Genomic DNA, 19,998 nt, shown 5'->3' on the forward strand with positions numbered 1-19,998 from the left:
AAACAGAAAATCTCAACAGAAGTCTCTAAAAACCAATTTAATGGCGCACTACTAGGACATGTGTAGAGGAGGAAATCTGCAATATTTGTTTGTTATCATAACTCTTTCACATAAGAGCTACCTAACACCTATGGAGGTTGAAAAACACGAGTGTGCTTTAGAGTTAAAACCAATAATTTGAATATTGTGGTGCCTAAAGGAATTTGGGGATTGCCAAATATTAAAATTATTGATGTAATACTCAATAATTGTGTTTCCTTTTACGCAGGTCCTCTTACCGGTGAGAGGCAATTTCGTTACAAAAACACTACAATACAGTTTACTTCATGTTGTGAAGACCTTCATGTAGGGTGACAATATAGTTCAAAAGCAACTATAAAATAAAACAGTCTAGCGATAAAAGGAAAACAACGTTAGAAAAAGTTTTTGGGAGTACGAGATGCCTATGGTTCAGTGAAATCAATTCCAAGACAGGCTGCAAGACCTTCCATAATGAAATTAGTTCCAGAAATTATGTTCCATATATTCAAATACAAGGTACAAATGACAAGACTGGCATGATTTGGGGTAAAGTAGGTGTCAATATGATGGAACCTCTCACGAGAGTGCAATGAGATAATATGACGAGCCAAGGCAAGTGTTGACGCCACAGGCGGTGACGCAGGTGGCTACACCTGACAACCACTTGGAAATTAATTGGGATAATTTTGTATATACAAAAAAAATGTCACTTATAAAAACAACATTTATGAATATTTAATGTTTATTTTATATGTATTACTTTACTTTTATCGAATATAAACATTAGATATCCATTGTCATTTATCCACGAGAAAGGCGACGTTTTTAATAAAAAGGTCCAATCCAAAGCTTTGGTTAAATTTTGGTGAAGCGAAATTGTCACCAAATTTTAATAAAAATAATATGAATGCAAATTAATGTGGATTCAACAACCAAGTGATCACTACAGTTGTTGAGCTACTCTAAATGCTACTCTCAATAACAAATAAAGATTAATAAGAAATAAAAGTGTTTAATAAAAATGATTTATAAAAAAGCTTGAAATATCATAATAATCGTGTAAAGCATGAATAAAAATAAATAAATTTATGAAATTATTAAAAAAATAAAAATTAAAAACGAATAATAATAAAGATTATTCATATATCTATGATTTTACCAGAAGATCGCAAAAATATTAGTCATATATTTATGATTTTATGACCAGATCAGAACAATCACAAAGGGGAAGAATATAAATGTTTCATCCAACTTAATCAGAATTAAGCTAAAAGAATACAATATAAACCTAAATTATAGAAAAATTAAAAAATCATCCAACTTAATCAAAATTAAGCTAAAAGAATACAATATAGACCTAAATTATAGAAAAATTAAAAAATCCATAATTGTTTAGCATTATTGCATAATCTTAACGAATTACGTTATAATACTCTTAAAACTAAAAAAACATTCATGCAAAATATATATAAGTAACTCGTATATCTTTTTAAAAAATTAAAAAACATTAAAAAATTTCAAAATTGACCCCGCATATTAATGATCAAAAATATTTAAAATTTTAAAAGCTATAACCAAATTGTTTATATTCTTAAAATTGAACCACCTATTTGAGCATAGAAAATTCTTGGTAATCCATATATATCATTAATTTTGTTATCATTTATTCTATTGATAATGTAATTTCTTAGCTTTGTTAACCTCTTTCTATTGTAAAATTATTTTGATTTCAAATTTTTATAAACTTAGTTTATTGAAAATGTGTAATAATCTTGAAAAAAAATTTAGAAAACTTTATTTTATTTTTGTTAGGTGAATAAATTTTATATTTTTCACCCATAGAAAATTTTTGGCAATCCATATATCATTAATTTTGTTATCATTTATTCTATTGATAATGTAATTTCTTAGCTTTGTGAACCTCTTTCGATTGTAAAATTATTTTGATTTCAATTTTTATAAACTTAGTTTATTGAAAATGTGTAATAATCTTGAAAAAAAAAATTGAAAGCTTTATTTTATGATAGGTGAATAAATTTTATATTTTCCATGATTATATATATATATATGATTTTTTTAGTTTTGATTATTTAAATTAATTTTTTTCTAAAATTATTTAGAAATATTATTATATAATTCAATTAAACAATTATATATAAATAAAGTGAATGTTTTATAATTCATTTTAAAATAAAAAATAGCTAATTTTGTGAGTAGTTATTCAATCTGTGAATGCTATGATATTGATATTGACAATGTTATGTTATTCTTGTGCCCAATGATGTGTGAGCTCTATGATACTGACATTAACAATGTTATGTTATTCTTGCGCCCAATGATGTTAGTAGTTTCAGGTCGTTTAGGCCGGGGTGCTGAACAATTCTTCATAAAGTTGATACATTCTGTGGAGTGTGTAGGTGTGGAGAAAGAAGAAGTTTTCACTTAGAAAACTGAAAACCATAATTGTAGTAGTCTATTTCATTGTGTAGAGTTTTCCTTATGCAAGTGTAGAGAAAGAAGAAGTTTTCTAAGTTTTCACTTAGGAAACTGAGAACCATAATTGTAGCAGTCTATTTCATTGTGTAGAGTTTTCCTTGTGCAGAGCTTTCTTTGTGCTAAGCTTTCATTGTGTGGGGGAAGCTTATCGTTGTTTTTATTATGCATAGATTTCCTTGCATGGAACTTTCAATGAAACCTTTCATTGTCCAGAAGAAGCTTCCTCCGCAAAATAAAGAGCTAATTAAAAAATTATAAACCTAAAAATCATCAATATAAATTAAATTATTTTAGCTTCATGAGAAAATAAAATTTATTGAACAGTGAAAACTCTACACAAAGAAATATTTGCTTAAAAAACTATAAATCAAAAAATCATAAATATAAATTAAATTAATTTAGCTTAGTTTAATAGAATCATTTTACCAATTTCTAAAAACAATTAATATTATTATGAGAGTAAATTCAATGTCATTTATGAATGCATGCACAGAAGCAACAATTGTAGGGATCAATGTTTCATTACATTTTGCAAAGCTTTCATTGTGCAGAGGAAGCTTCCCCACATAAAGAAAGCTCCACTTAAAAAACTATAAAACTATAAATCATAAATATAAATGATCATAAAGAAAGCTCCACTTACAAAACTAAAAAACTATAAATCATAAATATAAATAAAAAAAATAAATTATGACCAAATTAAATTCATTCAATAGTAAATTTTAGGCTTTGCCAAATAATAACTTTCCTTAAAAATGTTATAAACCTAAAAATAATAAATATAAATTTTCCGTTAGGACAGATCAACCATATTACAAAGTGCAATTCTAGAAATATTTGACAAAATATAAACTAATTTAATTTAACTTCATAAGGAAACCAAATTCATTTAGTAATAAATTTTAATTTTATGTTTGGCAAAATGATAACTTTCATTAAAAAAAATCTATAAACCTAAAAATTTCAAATATAAATTAAATTTATTTAACTTTATAACCAAGCCAAATTCATTTAATAATAAATTTTATTCTTTGCACAATGAAAGCTTTCATTAAAAACTATAAACCTAAAATTCATAAACATAAATTAAATTAATTTAACTTTATAACCAAAACAAAATTATTTATTGAGAGAAATTTAGAGACAAAATTTTGTGGAAGATGTATAATTCTGACCAACATTTCGGATGGACACTCCACCCATGGTTATAGACTTGGAGAATTGAATGATTACAAACAAGAGTTGTGAATCATTTAATTCAAATACAAGGAAGGATCTAAAATTAGCTACTAAAGAATGATATTAAAATAATTAAAATAGTCATTAAATAATAATATTAAAATAATGAAAGTAGTCATTAAAAATAATATTAAAATAATGAAAGTAGTCATTAAAGAATAATATTAAAATAATGAAAGTAATCATTAAAGAATAATAATAGTATTAAATTATATAATTAGATATCAATAGAAATGGTAAAGTTAATAGGGTAAATAAAATTAAATAAAATAGGAAAATAATAGTTAAGAGGCAGGGCTAAACCAAAAGATTTAAAATATTTAAGTAAATCAATAAATAATTAAATTGAATTAAAAAGGAATTAAAATAGATAAATGGGATGGGGGATTAAGAGAAAACTACAGGAGATAATAGAAAGGATAGAAGTACATTATTAATTAATTCACTAAAAATAATGATAAGAAGAATAAAAGTAGAAAATGTCAATAAAATTGAAAGGATAAATAATTTGGAAATTTCACTGGATTAGGAAACAATATGTTATTATTATTTTCTTAATTAAAAGAACTCAATATAAAAGAGATTATTAAAAGAGTAGTCTTTAAGTGCAGATTTCTAAAGCATTTTCCAGTTTATTTTCAGATCACATGTTTGATAGGTGAACTCTTCACAACTTTTATGATGTTGAATCGATATGTGCAGTCAGAAAACTAGTTTAAACAATAGAAATCAAGATTTAACCACAATTTATTTTGTTGGATTCTGAGAGGGAATCATTTGGAAACTCCAAAAAGTCACTCTTAAAGACTACTCCATTATTAAATACAAGGATGCAAGAAAAGTTAGCTACTGAGTCAAACAATGCCAAGAATGGCCTAAATTATAGTCATCCTCTTGATTAAAGTTTTACGGGTTATTTCTCTATTTCAAGTAGTGATTATGGAATTGTAAAAAGGAACATGCCTAAATTCTAGTCATCCTCTTGATTAAAGTTTTCCGGGTATTTCTCTATTTCAAGGACCTCTCTAATGATTATGGAATTGTAAAAAGGAACAAAGGCGATGATTTTGGTTTGATCAAAGTAAATTAGATGTACAATGTGCTCTTTAATGCCAACTTTGAAGGAACATCGAGTTTGGCTAAAGCATGATTATTTTCCACATGAATAGAGGATTTGGTAAATCCCCGAATTCAAAATGGGGTTTGACTTATCTTTTGATGAACAATACATTTTCTTCAATGTTTTTTAATGCCAACTTTGAAGCGACATGAGTCTGGCCAATGCATGATTTTCCACATGAACAGAGGATTTGGAATTCAAAATGGAGTTTGACTTAGCTTTCGATGAATAATACATTTTCTTCAATGTTTTTCTTCAATTTTTTGTGGAGTTTATAAACAGTTTTAACCTTTTTTTTTTAAAGAGGATTTTTGTTATGAGGTCAGTGGTCCCTTTTATGTAAGGTAGAGAAACTTGGTATTGAGTAGAGGAAGGAGAGTTAATGGATCTAGGATTATAGATGTTCTTGAATTCTTTATGGATTTGAAAAGAGAAATAATAATTGGATATGAAATCTTGGAAAGGGTGGGATTTTTTGGAGGGAAGGAATTGGGGTGCGAAAATTTTAAGGGCTTTGGAGATGAGGGCATTAAGAATGCTAGATTTTCTGTAAAATTGATGGGTTAGGGAGTCATTAAGAAGCTGGGTAAAAGGTACATCTAGGAACGAAAGAGAGTTATTAGATTTCTTTTCCAAAGTGAATTGGATATGAGGGGAAATGTTATTGAGATGGGAAGGTCAGGTCTACCATGTTTCCAAATGACAACGGTATTTTCCAAAGTGAATTGGATATGACGGGAAAAGATGTTGAAATGGGAAGGGTAGATATACCATGTTTCCAAATGACAAAGGTATTTTCGAAAAGCGTGAAATAACATTTAGGCTTTAGATGCCAAGAGATGAAAACTTTATCCTCAACCTATTTCATAAATATGTTAGCCACAACTAGAGAAAGACATGAACCCATTGTTGTACCTTCAATTTTTTCATAAATGGTTCCTCTATAAGAAAAAAGATGGTTGATGAGAGGTGGAGTTTGATCAAGTTAAGGGTTTCAAAATCAACAAAGCTAGAATTGCAAGGATCAATCTTTCATTTTTTGAAGGAAGGTTATTTTTGTTTTAATTTGAAGAAGTTCATTGCACTGATATTTATTTTTTCAGATGTAGAGGAGGCTTCCTCTGCACAATGAAAGTTTTTATTCAAAACTATAAACCTAAAAATCATAAATATAAATTAAATTAATTTAACTTTGTGATTAAGTCAATGTTATTTAACAATAACTTTTTTCAATTGACAAAAAAAATTAATATTATTATGAAAAGAAATTTAGTATCATTTATGAATGCATGCAAGGAAACCAAAGTTGCAGGGATCAATGTTTCATTCTGTAGATTCATTGTATAGTGTTTCATTGTGCAGATTCATTGTACAGATCTTATAATGAAAGCTTTCATTGTGGATTCATTGTATAGTGAGTTGAAAATAATTAATATTATTTTGTATTAATGGAGAAATAGTTACACAAGTTGTAACGTATCTCCTTAGTTTAGGATATGTTCCTAGAGTTTAGGAGTTTGGTTGCAACTTCCTGAGTTCTAGTAATGTACTTAATGATGTAATTGCTCATTTGATGAATAGTAGAGTGTACGGAGAGATTTCTCTTTGTTTGAGTGCAGTCTCCAGGTGCAGTACTCACATGTGAGTTGTAACTCCTTCCTTTTCAATTCAAGTCCGATTTTTATCTTGGTATCAGAGCACAGAGTAGGGATAGCCTTAATTTTTTTTTAGGATGCATCATTGATTACATAACTGTAGTGGCGGTGGAGTGTACAGAAGCATTCGTAGAATCAGGTGGACTGCAGTAACACTTGAAGACAGGTCTCAGATGACTGATCATCTCTGTGCGGAAGAAAGGGTTGGCGCGGTTTCATCGCGAACAATCGTGCCATTTTTGAGCAGAAGCAGGAGCTCGCGCGGTTTATTAAGTAACAATCGCACCCTTTGGCATGGTTTTGAGAGGTATAGTCGCGCTAGTGCGCCAAAAAGTGATATTGGCGCGGAAAATCAAGCCTTAATCGCGCCAATTTTGTAAGACGCGTCGATTTTGTTTTCAGCGTGGGTATTTCGCTATCGAGAAGCACCAACCTCTTTCTCTTTGGAAAATCTGCAATTTTTGCAGATCGACCTTGCCTGGTGGTGGCACTTTGAAATTTCGGATCTGCTCCGTGGCAGCAGATCGGAGTTGCCCGGTGGTGGCGCATTAAAGTTCTGGATCTGCTCGGTGGCAACAGATCGGACATGCCCGGTGGTGGTGCATTAGAGTTCCTGATCCACTCGGTGGTAGCAGATTGGACTTGCCCGGTGGTGGCGCATTAGAGTTCCAGATATACTCGGAGGTAGCAGATCGGACTTGCCCAGTGGTGGCGCATTAGAGTTCCTGATCTACTTGGTGGTAGCAGATCGGACTTGCTCGGTGGTGGCACATTGGAGTTCCGGATCTACTTGGTGGTAGCAGATCAGACTTTCCCAGTGGTGGTGCATTGGAGTTCCGGATCTGTTTGGTGGCAGCAGATCGGACTTGCCTGCTGGTGGCGCATTGGAGTTCCGGATTTGTTTGGTGGCAGTAGATCGGACTTGCCTGGTGGTGGCACATTGAAGATACAATTTTTTTTTCAGAAAAACAGAGGTTCGAATCTGGTATGTGGTGATTTTTTTTAGTGTATCCTGAAAGTGTACAGTTGGATAGAAATATTCATCAGAGGATCAGAATTTTATCAATCCAATATGAATAACAGAATAGAATCGTATCTCCACGAGTCTGGCAAACTCGATGGATCGAATTTCACCAACTGGAAATTCAAGATGCAGACTTTACTTGAAAGTGCAAATGCGTGGTCGATCATTACAAGAAATGACCTGAGATCAGGATTAGCCACACAAGAACAAGATTGGGATAAAAGGGAGACAAAAGCGAAGGTCATATTAAAGATGTTCGTCAAGGACAATGTTATCCCACACATTAGAGACTGTAAACCGGCCACTGACATTTGGACCACGATCAAAAACCTATACCAGACGCAGAATACAAACCGTGTCTTGTCACTCAAAGGCAAGCTGTTTGCATTGAAGATGGAGGAGAATGAATCTGTTGCTGGATTCATTGCTAGAGTCAAAGACCTAAAGGACATACTGGGAGATATCGGAGAGAAAGTTTCCGATTCGGATCTGGTCACGATCATGTTGAACGGAATGACTGATGATTACCAGACGTTTATCACAGGGTTGTCAGCAAGGGAGAAAGTCCCTTCATTTGAAGAGATGACAAGGATTCCGATGCAGGAGAAGAGCAGAAAGAATCAACTATTATCAAAACCGACAACCAGAGTACCATCAAGCTTGCATACAATCCAGTTTTTCATAAAAATACCAAGCATATCGATACTCAAATTTATTTTGTTCGAGAGAAACAATAGTCAAAAGAGATATGTGTTGAATACTGTAAAACTTGTGATAACATGGCTGATATTTTTACTAAGCCTCTTGGGTGTTTAAAGTTTGAATTGTTTAGAGGGATGCTAGGAGTTCAGGATAATCCTTTCTCCATTAAGGGGGGGAGTTGAAAATAATTAATATTATTTTGTATTAATGGAGAAATGGTTACACAAGTTGTGATGTATCTCCTTAGTTTAGGATTTGTTCCTAGAGTTTAGGAGTTTGGTTGCAACTTCCTGAGTTCTAGTAATGTACTTAATGATGTAATTGCTCATTTGATGAATAGTAGAGTGTACGGAGAGAGTTCTCTTTGTTTGAGTGCAGTACTCACCTGTGAGCTATAACTCCTTCTTTTTGAATTCAAGTCTGATTTTTATCTCAGTGTTCCAATGTGCAGATCTTATAATGAAAGATTTCATTGTGCATAGGAAACTTCACCAGCACGAGGAAAGCTTTGATTAAAAAAATATAAACCTAAAAATCATAAATACAAAATAAATTAATTTAACTTTATTACATAATCAAATTTATTTAATAATAAATTTTGTCCTCTGCATAAAGAAAGATTCCATTAAAAAGTTACAAATCTAAATATCACAAATATAAATTAAATTAATTTAAGTTTATGAACAAATCAAGTTTATGAACAAATCATTTTTATTATTTAATCAATTTTATCAATGGCTACAAACAATTAATATTATTATGAAACCATATTCAATGTCATTTATGAATGCAGGCACGAAAGTATGAATTGCATTTAAATTGCATTGATCAAAGTTTCATTGTGCAAATCTTCCTTCTATGGAGCTTATAATGAATGATTTTATTGAGTAGAGGAAGTTTCCTCGGCATAGTGAAAGCTCCACACAAAGAAGTCTTCGTACAATGAAACATTGACTATGACCACATCAAATTTATTTAATAAGAAATTTTATCTATTTATAAAAATAGCAAGGACTTATGATACAATAAATTATTTTGTGATGTCAAAAGCATAATCTCATAATACATTAAGCTATGAGTTTTATTTTTCAATTTTTTTTTTTTAAAACTCCATATTTCATTTTGCAATAGTCAATGCAAAATTAGTCTTTGTAATTAATTTGGTTATACACGGTACATTTTCATTACTTAAAGAAAATAAGAATTTAATGAACTCATGCTAGAGTTTATATATACATATTCCCTTTGCATATTTATAAAATTATATCCCAGTTTTAAATATTTATTTAATAATTAAATATTTAACATGTCAAAGTGCCTATAGAGAATACATTTTTTTTGTGTTTGATCATAATCATTTAATGAATGTATTGAGGGATGTTAGAGGGAAGTGAGAGTTGCAGGCATAAATGTTTCATTATGTAGAGCTTGCTTCTTAAAAAAAATAAATATAAATTAAATTAATTTAACTTTATGACCAAATCAAATTTATTTAACAATAAAATTTATAAATTGCAAAAAGCAATTAATATTATTATGAAAGTAAATACAATGTTATTTATGAATACATGTAGGGAAACCATAGTTGTAGGGATCAATGTTTCATTTTGCAAAGCACAATGAAAGTTTTCATTGTGCAAAAGAAGTTTTTTATACACAATGAAAGCTATGCACAAGGAATCTTTAGCTTAAAAAACTATAAACCTAAAAATTATAAGTATAAATTAAATCAATTTAACTTTAAGATTGAATTAAATTGATTTAATAATAAATTTTATCAATTGATAAAAATAATTAATATTATTATGAAAACACATTCATTCTCATTTATGAATGCATGCAAGAATGCAAGGAAGCCATAGTTGGAGCCAGAAATGTTTCATTGTCTATAGTTTACAAAGAAAAAAATTCCTGGATATACGCGAAAGTTTCTCACAATGAAACATTGATTATGACCAAATTAATTTATTTAAGAATAACTTTTATTAATTTCTAACAAAAACATAGACTTATGATACAATTTTTTTGTTTACTAAAGTTGAAAGCATAATCTCATAAATATTAAATTATGGGTTTTATTTTTCAAAGCATTGTGAAAAATCAATTTGTTAAAGAAAATAAGAATTTAAAGAAATCATGCTAGAGTCTCTCTCTGTGCACATATATACAATGCTATCAAAGTTCTAAATATTTATTGTATAATTAAATATTTAACTTGTCAAGCTGCATACACATTGTTTTTGTGATCGTAATCATTTAATTAATGCATGGAGTGAAGCCAAAGTTGTATGGACTAATGTTTCATTATGCATATATTTCATTGTAGGGAGGAACTTCCTCCTTCTGCGTAGTGAAAGCTTTTGATAATGAAACATTGTCTATGAATAAATCAAATTTAAATTTAACTTTATGGCCAAATCAAATTTATTTATTAATAAATTTCATTCTCATTTGTGAAGTGTATAAATGTCAAGAAAACTTTCATTATGCTTCTTCCGAACTCCATAACTATACCAAAATCTATAAGTCTACCTTCTACCTTTCTTTCAAGTTTACCTTAAACAATTCTCATAAAGGTAAGTGTACTAAGATCTATACGTTTACCTTTCAGGTCTCTCATCTTTTATATATATATATATATATATATATATTTTGTTTTTCACAACATGGTGAAAAAATCTATATTACTCTATATTTCATTTTGCAGTAATCAATGTCAAATTTAAATTTAAATAAATTTAATTATTTAAATTAGATATATTTTTTTGGTTAATATTTTTCTTCACCCTCTTCACCCATTACGGAGCTATGGTGGTGGAAGAGCTCAAGGAACGTCATGCAACAATTAAGCCAAAAAAAAACTCTGAAATAGTTCCAAGACCATCATACGACTCCAGTACTACGATGACCCAAATTTTACGGAAATGCAAAACGCTTACAATAGTTATGGCTCCTAACATGCATTCTCCTCGAATAAGAAAGGTTTTTCCTCTTTTTTTGGTGTTGCTTCTGTCAAAGTCACGGTTAAATCTCCAAGGACATCAAAAGCAACGATGTTAGCATTCCAGGGAGGAATTCCAGGGTAACTTGTTTTATTTACAAACTATTCATCTCAAGAAAATGAACGCAATTTTCTTTAAATTTTACATGAATCCTCATCATACTCTCGTTTTACTACAAAGCGGAATGTGATGTCCAGCCCAAGGAAAAATGAAATAATTCTATATAGATTCTATGCACCCTTCTTTCCCACGAAGCCGAATATAGGTTTGCTAAGTAATATTAATGTTAAAATAATGGTTGATGGATTCATGTGGCAGTTTGGGTTGTCTTTTGTTTATGCAATGCAGAGTGTGAAGGTAAGGCATTTGGTTTATACAATGCAAAGTGTGTTAATATTGTTAATCATATTTCGGGGGCACTTCCACAGTGTTTGTGGAGTGCAATTTGTGTGTTGGAAAGCAGATGCACAACTCAATTAAACAAATAAACACAACAGAGTAATCAAGTACATAAAGACACAGCTTTTAACGTGGTTCACCCAACCAATCTGGGCTACGTCTACACAACATAGGCATCGGCAATTTATTATTCAAAACAGGAGATTACATCAAAGAAATCCTCACAAAACTCTCACCCTCATAGCAAACATCCGAATGGTTGTCTGTTATATAGCATAGAGAATCTAACAACCTCATTAACTCACTCACATCAAATATAGGAAGCATTAATCATCTCCCAACAACCTGCAGCTAATCTAGGAACTGAATTTCTATTGTTGTCATCAGCTGAGATTTTTCCTATTTCATTACAAACAGAAAATCTCAACAATCTCCACCTTGACAACAATTCCCCTGATGCCCTGTTATTATTATTTTATCTTTTCTGCAAGCCAAGAGAAGCCAAACACCAGCGTAGCTTCTCCAACAAAACTGGTTTCGTGAACATGTCTGCACAGTTTTCCTTTGTATGCACCTTTTCAAGAGAGACTCCCCTTTCAGTGATAACTTGTCTTACAAAATGGTACTTAATTGGAATATGCTTTGATTTACTATGATAGGCCGGATTCTTAGCCAAATGTATTGCACTTTGACTATCACAAAGTAACCTGATGTTGTCCTGTAACCTACCAAATTCACCAAGCAAACCTTTCAACCAAACCGCCTCTTTGCAAGCATGAGAAGCAGCAATGTATTCTGCTTCAGTAGTGGACAAAGCAACAATATTCTGTAGCTTTGACATCCAGCTGATAGCTCCACCTGCAAGAGTAAAGACGTACCCTGAAGTTGACCTTCTCTTATCCAAATCACCTGCAAAATCGGAATCAACATATCCGCAAACAAATTCACTACTCTTATTGTAAGAAATACAATAACTACTTGTGCCTCTCAAGTACCGAAGCACCCATTTCACTGCTGACCAGTGTTCTTTACCCGGATTTGCCATGTACCTGCTGACAACCCCAACTGCATGTGAAATATCTGGTCGAGTACAAACCATCGCATACATTAAACACCCTACTACATTGGCATATGGAATTCGAGACATATAATCCTTTTCTTCATCTGTATTAGGACATAAACTCGAAGAAAGTTTAAAATGGGAAGCTAAAGGGACTGATACAGGCTTCACGTTATTCATACCAAACCTCAAAAGTATTTTCTCAATATACTTTTGTTGTGATAGCCATAGCTTACCATTGCTCCTGTCTCTAAAAATCTCCATGCCCAAAATCTGTCTTGCTGCTCCTCGATCTTTCATATCAAATGTCCTTGCCATCTGAGCCTTCAACCTGTTGATTTCTTCTATGCTTTTGCTTGCTAAAAGCATATCGTCAACATACAATACCAAGATAATGAATATGCCATTATTCAACTGTTTAAAATAAACACAATGATCATATTCACTTCTAACATATTTCTGACTCAACATGAAAGAATCAAACTTCTTATACCACTGCCGAGGCGACTGCTTCAGGCCATATAATGACTTCTTGAGCCTTCAGACAAATTTCTCATTGCGATGCTGAACAAACCCTTCCGGTTGTTCCATATATATTTCCTCATCTAAATCACCATGTAGAAATGCAGTCTTAACATCTAACTGCTGCAACTCTAAATCAAGCAAAGCCACTAATGCTAACACAATTCTAATTGAAACAATTTTAACCACTCGCGAAAAAATCTCATGAAAGTCAATACCGGCTTTCTGAGAAAACCGTTTTGCAACCAGTCGCGCTTTGTACCTGTCTTCCGTATCATTCACACCCCGTTTCAGCTTGAAAACCCATTTACACCCCACAGTTTTCCTGCCTTTCGGAAGCTCAACCAGATCCCATGTGTTGTTCTTACTCAAGGCCATCATTTCGTCCTTCATGGCTGCTTTCCACTTGTCACTTTTCGAACCTTCTATTGCTTCTTGATAGCACAAAGGTTCATCGTCATTAGCAGTAAATGCAACAGAAGTGACATAATCATCATACCTTCTCGGTGGCCGTTTGATTCTTGGCGACCTCCTTAAGGATGTTTCTGGCGCTTCCACGATTGGCTGACTACCCTTTGTAGGAACTTCTTGCCGATCAGTATCTGAGACCTGTTCATGATCTAAACCTGAACCCTGTTCATGTTCTGATTCTGAAACCTGTTCATGACTAGTATCTGAACTACGGTCATCATGACTATCGTTAGAAATGCTATCAAACTGAATGTGCTGAAAGTCAGATACATCATCCTGTTTCAATCTACTATCTACATCTAACTGTACAAGAGAGGATTCATTAAACTTTACATCTCTGTTGATGATGATTTTGCGGGTAGTAGGATCCCACAATCTATATCCCTTTGTTCCAACACCATACCCAACAAAGATATACCTTTTAGACTTTGGATCTAACTTAGTTCGCTGATGTTTAGGCACTAGAGCATATGCATCACAACCAAACACTCTGAGTTTAGAATAGTCACAAGGGTGTCCTTTCCATACCTCTTGCGGAATCTTGCAGTCTATGGCCGTTGATGGAGATCGGTTTATCACATAACAAGTTGTTGCCACCGCTTCCGTCCACAACTCCTTCGGCAACCCGGCGTTACTCAGCATACTCCTTGCTCTCTCTAGAAGAGTTCTGTTCATGCGTTCAACAACTCCATTTTGCTGAGGAGTATAAACCGTGGTCTTATGCCTCTCGATCCCTGCATCCTTGCAATAGCTGTCAAACTCCTTTGAAGTAAACTCACCACCATTGTCAGTTCTTAAAAACTTTATTGTTCTACCAGTGTTGTTTTCTACCAATGCTCTAAACTGCTTGAAAACTGAAAAAAACATCAGACTTTCTCTTCAACATGTAGACCCAGACCTTCCTTGAAAAGTCATCAATGAATGATACAAAATAAGACGAACCACCATATGAGGTTGTAAGGGCTGGTCCCCAAACATCTGAATGGATATAATCAAGTATGTCTTTACTAGTATGTTTCCCTGTTTTAAACTTTTGTTTACCTTGTTTTCCAAACAAACAATGCTTACAGAAATCTAACTTTCCAGACTTTAGATTTGGAAGTAACTTGCGATCAGCCAAAATTTTTAATCCTCTTTCACTCATATGCCCCAATCTTTGATGCCATAAGTGAATGGAACTACTGTCATGTTCAGACACAGTAGACACAAAATCTGACCCTGTACCTCCATCTAACTGAAATAGATTTCCTACTTTCTTAGCTTTCATAACTAGTAAGATGCCTTTGTAAATTTTCATTACTCCACCTTGAATTACAGTTTTATATCCATTTGAATCAAGTGCTCCTAATGAAATCAAATTTTTCCTTAAATCTGGTACATGCCTCACATCAGTTAATATTTTTGTTGTCCCATCAAACATTTGCAGTTGTATGCTCCCAATTCCCACAATATTACATGTTACATCATTACCCATGTACACAACACCATCATCAATTGATTTATATGTTTTAAACCATTCTTTATGGATACACATGTGGTTTGATGCACCGGAATCTAACAACCAATGTTGACCATGATTTGACACATTAACTGATAATACTTCATCACTCATACCTGAACCAGATGTCGAACCTGTATCTGTCGTATTTGCCTCCCTCTTCTCTGTCGTAGACTCTGCTTTTGAAGTTTGCTGCTGTCGCTTCCAGCAGTCCTTCTTTAAATGCCCTGATTTGCCACAAAACCAACATTTTAGCTTACTCTTCTTCCCTTTCGACTTTGAGCGTGAGTCACTCGGCTTCCTGGGGTGTCTTTCTTTCGAACGACCTCTAACCATCATATCTTCTGATGTAGAGGTTTCGGAATGCGACTTCCTCCTTGTTTCTTCCGATAATAAGGATGCAACTACATCATCAAACTCAATAGTTTCTGATGAACTAAGACTTATAGAAGTAACAAAATGATCCCATGATTCGGGCAACGAGCACAATAAAGTAATAGCTTTATCCTCGGATTGAATTTTTACTTCTATACTTTGTAATTGCACAAGAAGAGTATTAAAAGCATTTAAATGATCAGCAATCGATGTACCTTCCTTCATTCGCAAACTGTACAGTTGTCGCTTCAGGAGAATCCTATTGGTTAAGGATTTGGTCATGTACAGTTTCTCCAGTTTCATCCACAAACCAGCCGCTGTTGTCTCCGACACGATATTAAACAGGACATCATCAGCTAGACACAGTCGAATAGCACTTATCGCTCTTTCATCCATCTCGGCCCACTCATTATCTGTGATGTTGTAAGGCTGTTTGGACTTGCCCAACAACGCCTTTGCCACACCATGTTGGACAAGCAAATCGTACATTTTCACCTTCCAAATCTCGAAATTATTCTTGCCATTAAATTTCTCAATTTCAAACCGGGCACTTTGAGTTTTTGCCATTTTGTATCAGCAAAGAAACACAATAATCTCCAAAACTAACCAGCAATTAAAAAACAACTGCCTATGCCTTTCTGCCTTTGCTTTTACACACAAAAAAAAAACTAACTTATTTCTGTGCAAAATTACAGTTTAAAATGAGTATCAACCATGCGCCAACAATCAACCCACACACCAACCATTAATTTTCACAGCTCAGTCCTATGAATTGATTTCTACTATTTGTTTTTCTTTGGGGATGTTGGTTGATATACCAATTATATGAAAGAAATTCAAAAAAGAACCCAATTTGCAGCAAATCCAGCAGCCCTTTCAAAATCCGATAACAACAATGCGCCCTTGACTTTTAATGTTGTTCGGATTTCACGAGTACCAGCAATTATTAAAAGAAACTCTCGATCTATCACCGTGATGATTCGTGTATTATCTCAAGTATTAAATTACTATTTTCTGAACTATATCCAAGCTTTAGTTTTGCGTATTAGATAACTGTAATAGTCTTTTGCCCTGTTCCAAGAGTAGAAGAATATATATATTCATAAAAGTGACTACGGTTCCTTCAAGAAATCAACCGAACCATACAAGCATCATTCCAGTTATGTGCGTACTCCCAAGGAAACATACACAGTGAAATTTGATGTATGGACGTGTATAAATAGATCAACACTACAATAATCTTGTGTTGGCAGCAGCGAGTCTCAGCCACAGTTACGCTCTTAGCCACGGGTCCGTCAAATTACTTATAGCATGCTAGCGTGAGTTAAGTGAATTCCATGTATTGAATTTATATGTTGGGTATTTCGTAGGTTGCATACCAGGTTTGGTCATACGCAGGCTGCACCCAGCACTCCGCGCTGATCAGATCTTTAACCAGCGCACCAGTAACTCCACGCCCGCAAACGATCCACGCAGCAATAAACTCCACGCCCCAGCACTGGTCTGTCTGTCTTCCGCGCAACAGTGATATACACCCTCCACACTCAGTCATACGCACCTCCAGCATGCAGTCTCAGCACCTCCAGCACTCCAACACGCTCTGATACCACTTGTTGGAAAGCAGATGCACAACTCAATTAAACAAATAAACACAGCAGAGTAATCAAGCACATAAAGACACAGCTTTTAACGTGGTTCACCCAACCAATCTGGGCTACGTCCACACAACATAGGCATCGGCAATTTATTATTCAAAACAGGAGATTACATCAAAGAAATCCTCACAAAACTCTCACCCTCATAGCAAACATCCGAATGGTTGCCTGTTATATAGCATAGAGAATCTAACAACCTCATTAACTCACTCACATCAAATATAGGAGGCATTAATCATCTCCCAACAACCTGGAGCTAATCTAGGAACTGAATTTCTATTGTTGTCATCAGCTGAGATTTTTCCTATTTCATTACAAACAGAAAATCTCAACATTGTGGAGTGTAAAGTGTAATAGACTGTGGTTTGCAAAAATGTAGTGTTTTTAAATAATGACAAAATACAGACGCTTGGGTTGTAAAAATGTAGTGTTCTTAAATAATGACAAAACACGAACTTTATATAAAGAGGGATATGCGGAAGAAATGTATAGGCAGGTAGATTTGATTGTGTAGGGTATGGAGGTGCTGACGGGGAAATAATGATAGATTGCAAATATGCAAGTATTTTCGAATAATGATAAAATGTAAACTTTTTACACGATAAAATATAGACTTCTCACAAAAAAAAACATACCCTTAATCAATTAATTAGTGAAAAAAACAAAAAACTATAATGATTAGTAGTGATTAGCTTTATTGTATTGGTTTTCAAAACCTAATTTGATTTTTCTAATTAAATAAAAATATAATTTTTAATAAAATTTATATTAATTAAAAAATGTTGTTTACTGATTTACTAAATATATATATATATTTTTAATTTACACGTTAGTTATCAAATCATTTAAATTTTTATTTAACCATATAGTGCTATAAAGTATTTTTCTCCGTACCTTGTTATTATACATTAAATATATTTGATTTTCTTGTAAATAGAAATCCATGAGAATTGTTAATCTGTCTTGTAAATTAAAACTTCATTCTCCGGTATGGGCAGTCGTATATGTCAGCACGTGAGACACCATGGTAATGTTATCTTATGATATGTGTCGCGACATTGCCGAAACTGAAACTTTTGCGTGACCTTTTAAAATGGCCTGCATTGCGGTTTGAATATTATTATTATTTATATAAAGTGAAAATAATAATAATTTATTTATTTATTGTATTTTTATCGAATCTTTTAATGAGTTAAATATTTTGGTTTTGGAATTTGAATTTATAAATAATTATGTAATATTTAAGACATTTTGATTGTATATATTTTTCTCATTTTGTTATTGGGTTTCTCACAAAAATATTACAAAATCTATTTAAAAAAGTTAATTAAATGCTTTCATTAAAATATTACTTCTATATTTATAAAATGACATATTTGAATTATATAATCTACACTATCAATGCTTTCTCACAAAAATATTAAAAAACTATTTAAAAAAGTTAATTAAATGCTTTCATTAAAATATTACTTGTCATTATATTTATAAAATGACATATTTGAATTATATAATCTACACTATCAAAATATTTTATAAATTTATTTTTCAAAAAACACAATCGTATTACTTAATTTCCCAAAACCCAAAAGCCTATGTAACTTCTCCCCAAAGTCAACACATGTTGTCGATTCTGCACACACGCGTTTTCCTACATGCGGCCTCATCGTTATCGGGAGTTGTTTGAGCTGTTCTGTTGATATTTCATTGCAAAATAGAAAGAAGGTGCTCTGCAGAGCCAAATGGGCGTCGGCGGCTTTTACGTAATCTGTGGTGGGAAGCAGGTTAGGCGTAGGAATTTCAAATCACCCCATTAAATTTGATAGATTTTACAACTTCAATTATTATTTAAATACACACTCAGATGGTTGATAGATTCTACAACTCTAATGATTATTTAAATACACACTCAGATGGGGCAAAGTTTTTGGCTTACTAGAAAATTCTCTCATCAAATTTCACCCCTGTTGGAAGGAAACAAGATAACCACTAACCTCAAAGATAAATCCATTATTTATCTAAAGCAAATGTTTAACCAATCCTCTATATAAAGAATTTAAAGAGCGTTTTTTCAAATATATATCATTTAATGAGTGTCACATTAAAATTGCAAATGAGTTTGCTCACCTTTTTCAATGATTTTCTCATTCTTTCTGGCTACTTTTTCCCTGGAATTCTTTTTCGTTTCCCTATTTAATCTATGTATCAAACTAAAATGTAAATGTGAAAAACATACAAAATGATGATTCTTAAAAGGGAATTACTGAAATATTATTCCATTAGAATCTTATTCCTTTGATGCTTATTATCATAGAACATGGAGTTTCTCATCAAACGTAGGGCAGTGCAAAACTAATCCATGAAACAATTCACAACTAATTCATGGAACGATTCACAATGATAGGAACTAAATTTCTCTTTTTTATTAATACTAATTTGATAAATCACTCATTTATTTTTATATTTACTATAAAGAATTTTTCTTTTGAAAATTTAGAGATTTGATTATTGTAAAATTGAAAAATGTGAGAATATTTTTCCGTTAATTTTGTAGTGGTGTAAATATAGGAAAAAAAAAGGATGCTATAAACATTTGAAAGTAATGTGTCATTCTCACAAATCTCTTTAACTGTGTTAACATCATTAGTAGGATTTTGTTATTTGATAACATCATTTTAGGGTTTATATTAAGTTCTATTTCATCAATCACAAACATCATGGATTGTCACAAAGGTTCATATTTCATAACTTATTTTTCTAAT

At 32.4% G+C, this 19,998-nt stretch overlaps 1 protein-coding gene across 1 annotated transcript; it reads left to right on the plus strand.

Moving 5' to 3' along the window:
* Nucleotides 1-7,681: 7,681 nt before the first annotated feature.
* Nucleotides 7,682-19,053, plus strand: LOC149147683 (uncharacterized). Its single transcript, XM_089441927.1, has 2 exons — nt 7,682-8,203; nt 18,955-19,053. Exons 1-2 carry the CDS (start codon nt 7,682-7,684, stop codon nt 19,051-19,053), a joined length of 621 nt encoding a protein of 206 aa, XP_089298053.1.
* The last annotated feature ends 945 nt before the right edge of the window (nt 19,054-19,998 follow it).

Source organism: Pinus tabuliformis, chromosome 9, assembly GCF_031772625.1.
Source record: "Pinus tabuliformis cultivar Carrire ecotype Pingquan chromosome 9, CPIR1, whole genome shotgun sequence".
Lineage (NCBI taxonomy): Eukaryota > Viridiplantae > Streptophyta > Pinopsida > Pinales > Pinaceae > Pinus > Pinus tabuliformis.

Bases quoted from the DNA above. Each gene is read 5' to 3' on its own strand.
- LOC149147683 (XM_089441927.1), top strand. From the start codon at position 7,682: ATGCAGACTTTACTTGAAAGTGCAAATGCGTGGTCGATCATTACAAGA. The intron at 8,204-18,954 runs GTACCATCAAGC...ATTGCAAAATAG, and splicing joins TATCAAAACCGACAACCAGA to AAAGAAGGTGCTCTGCAGAG.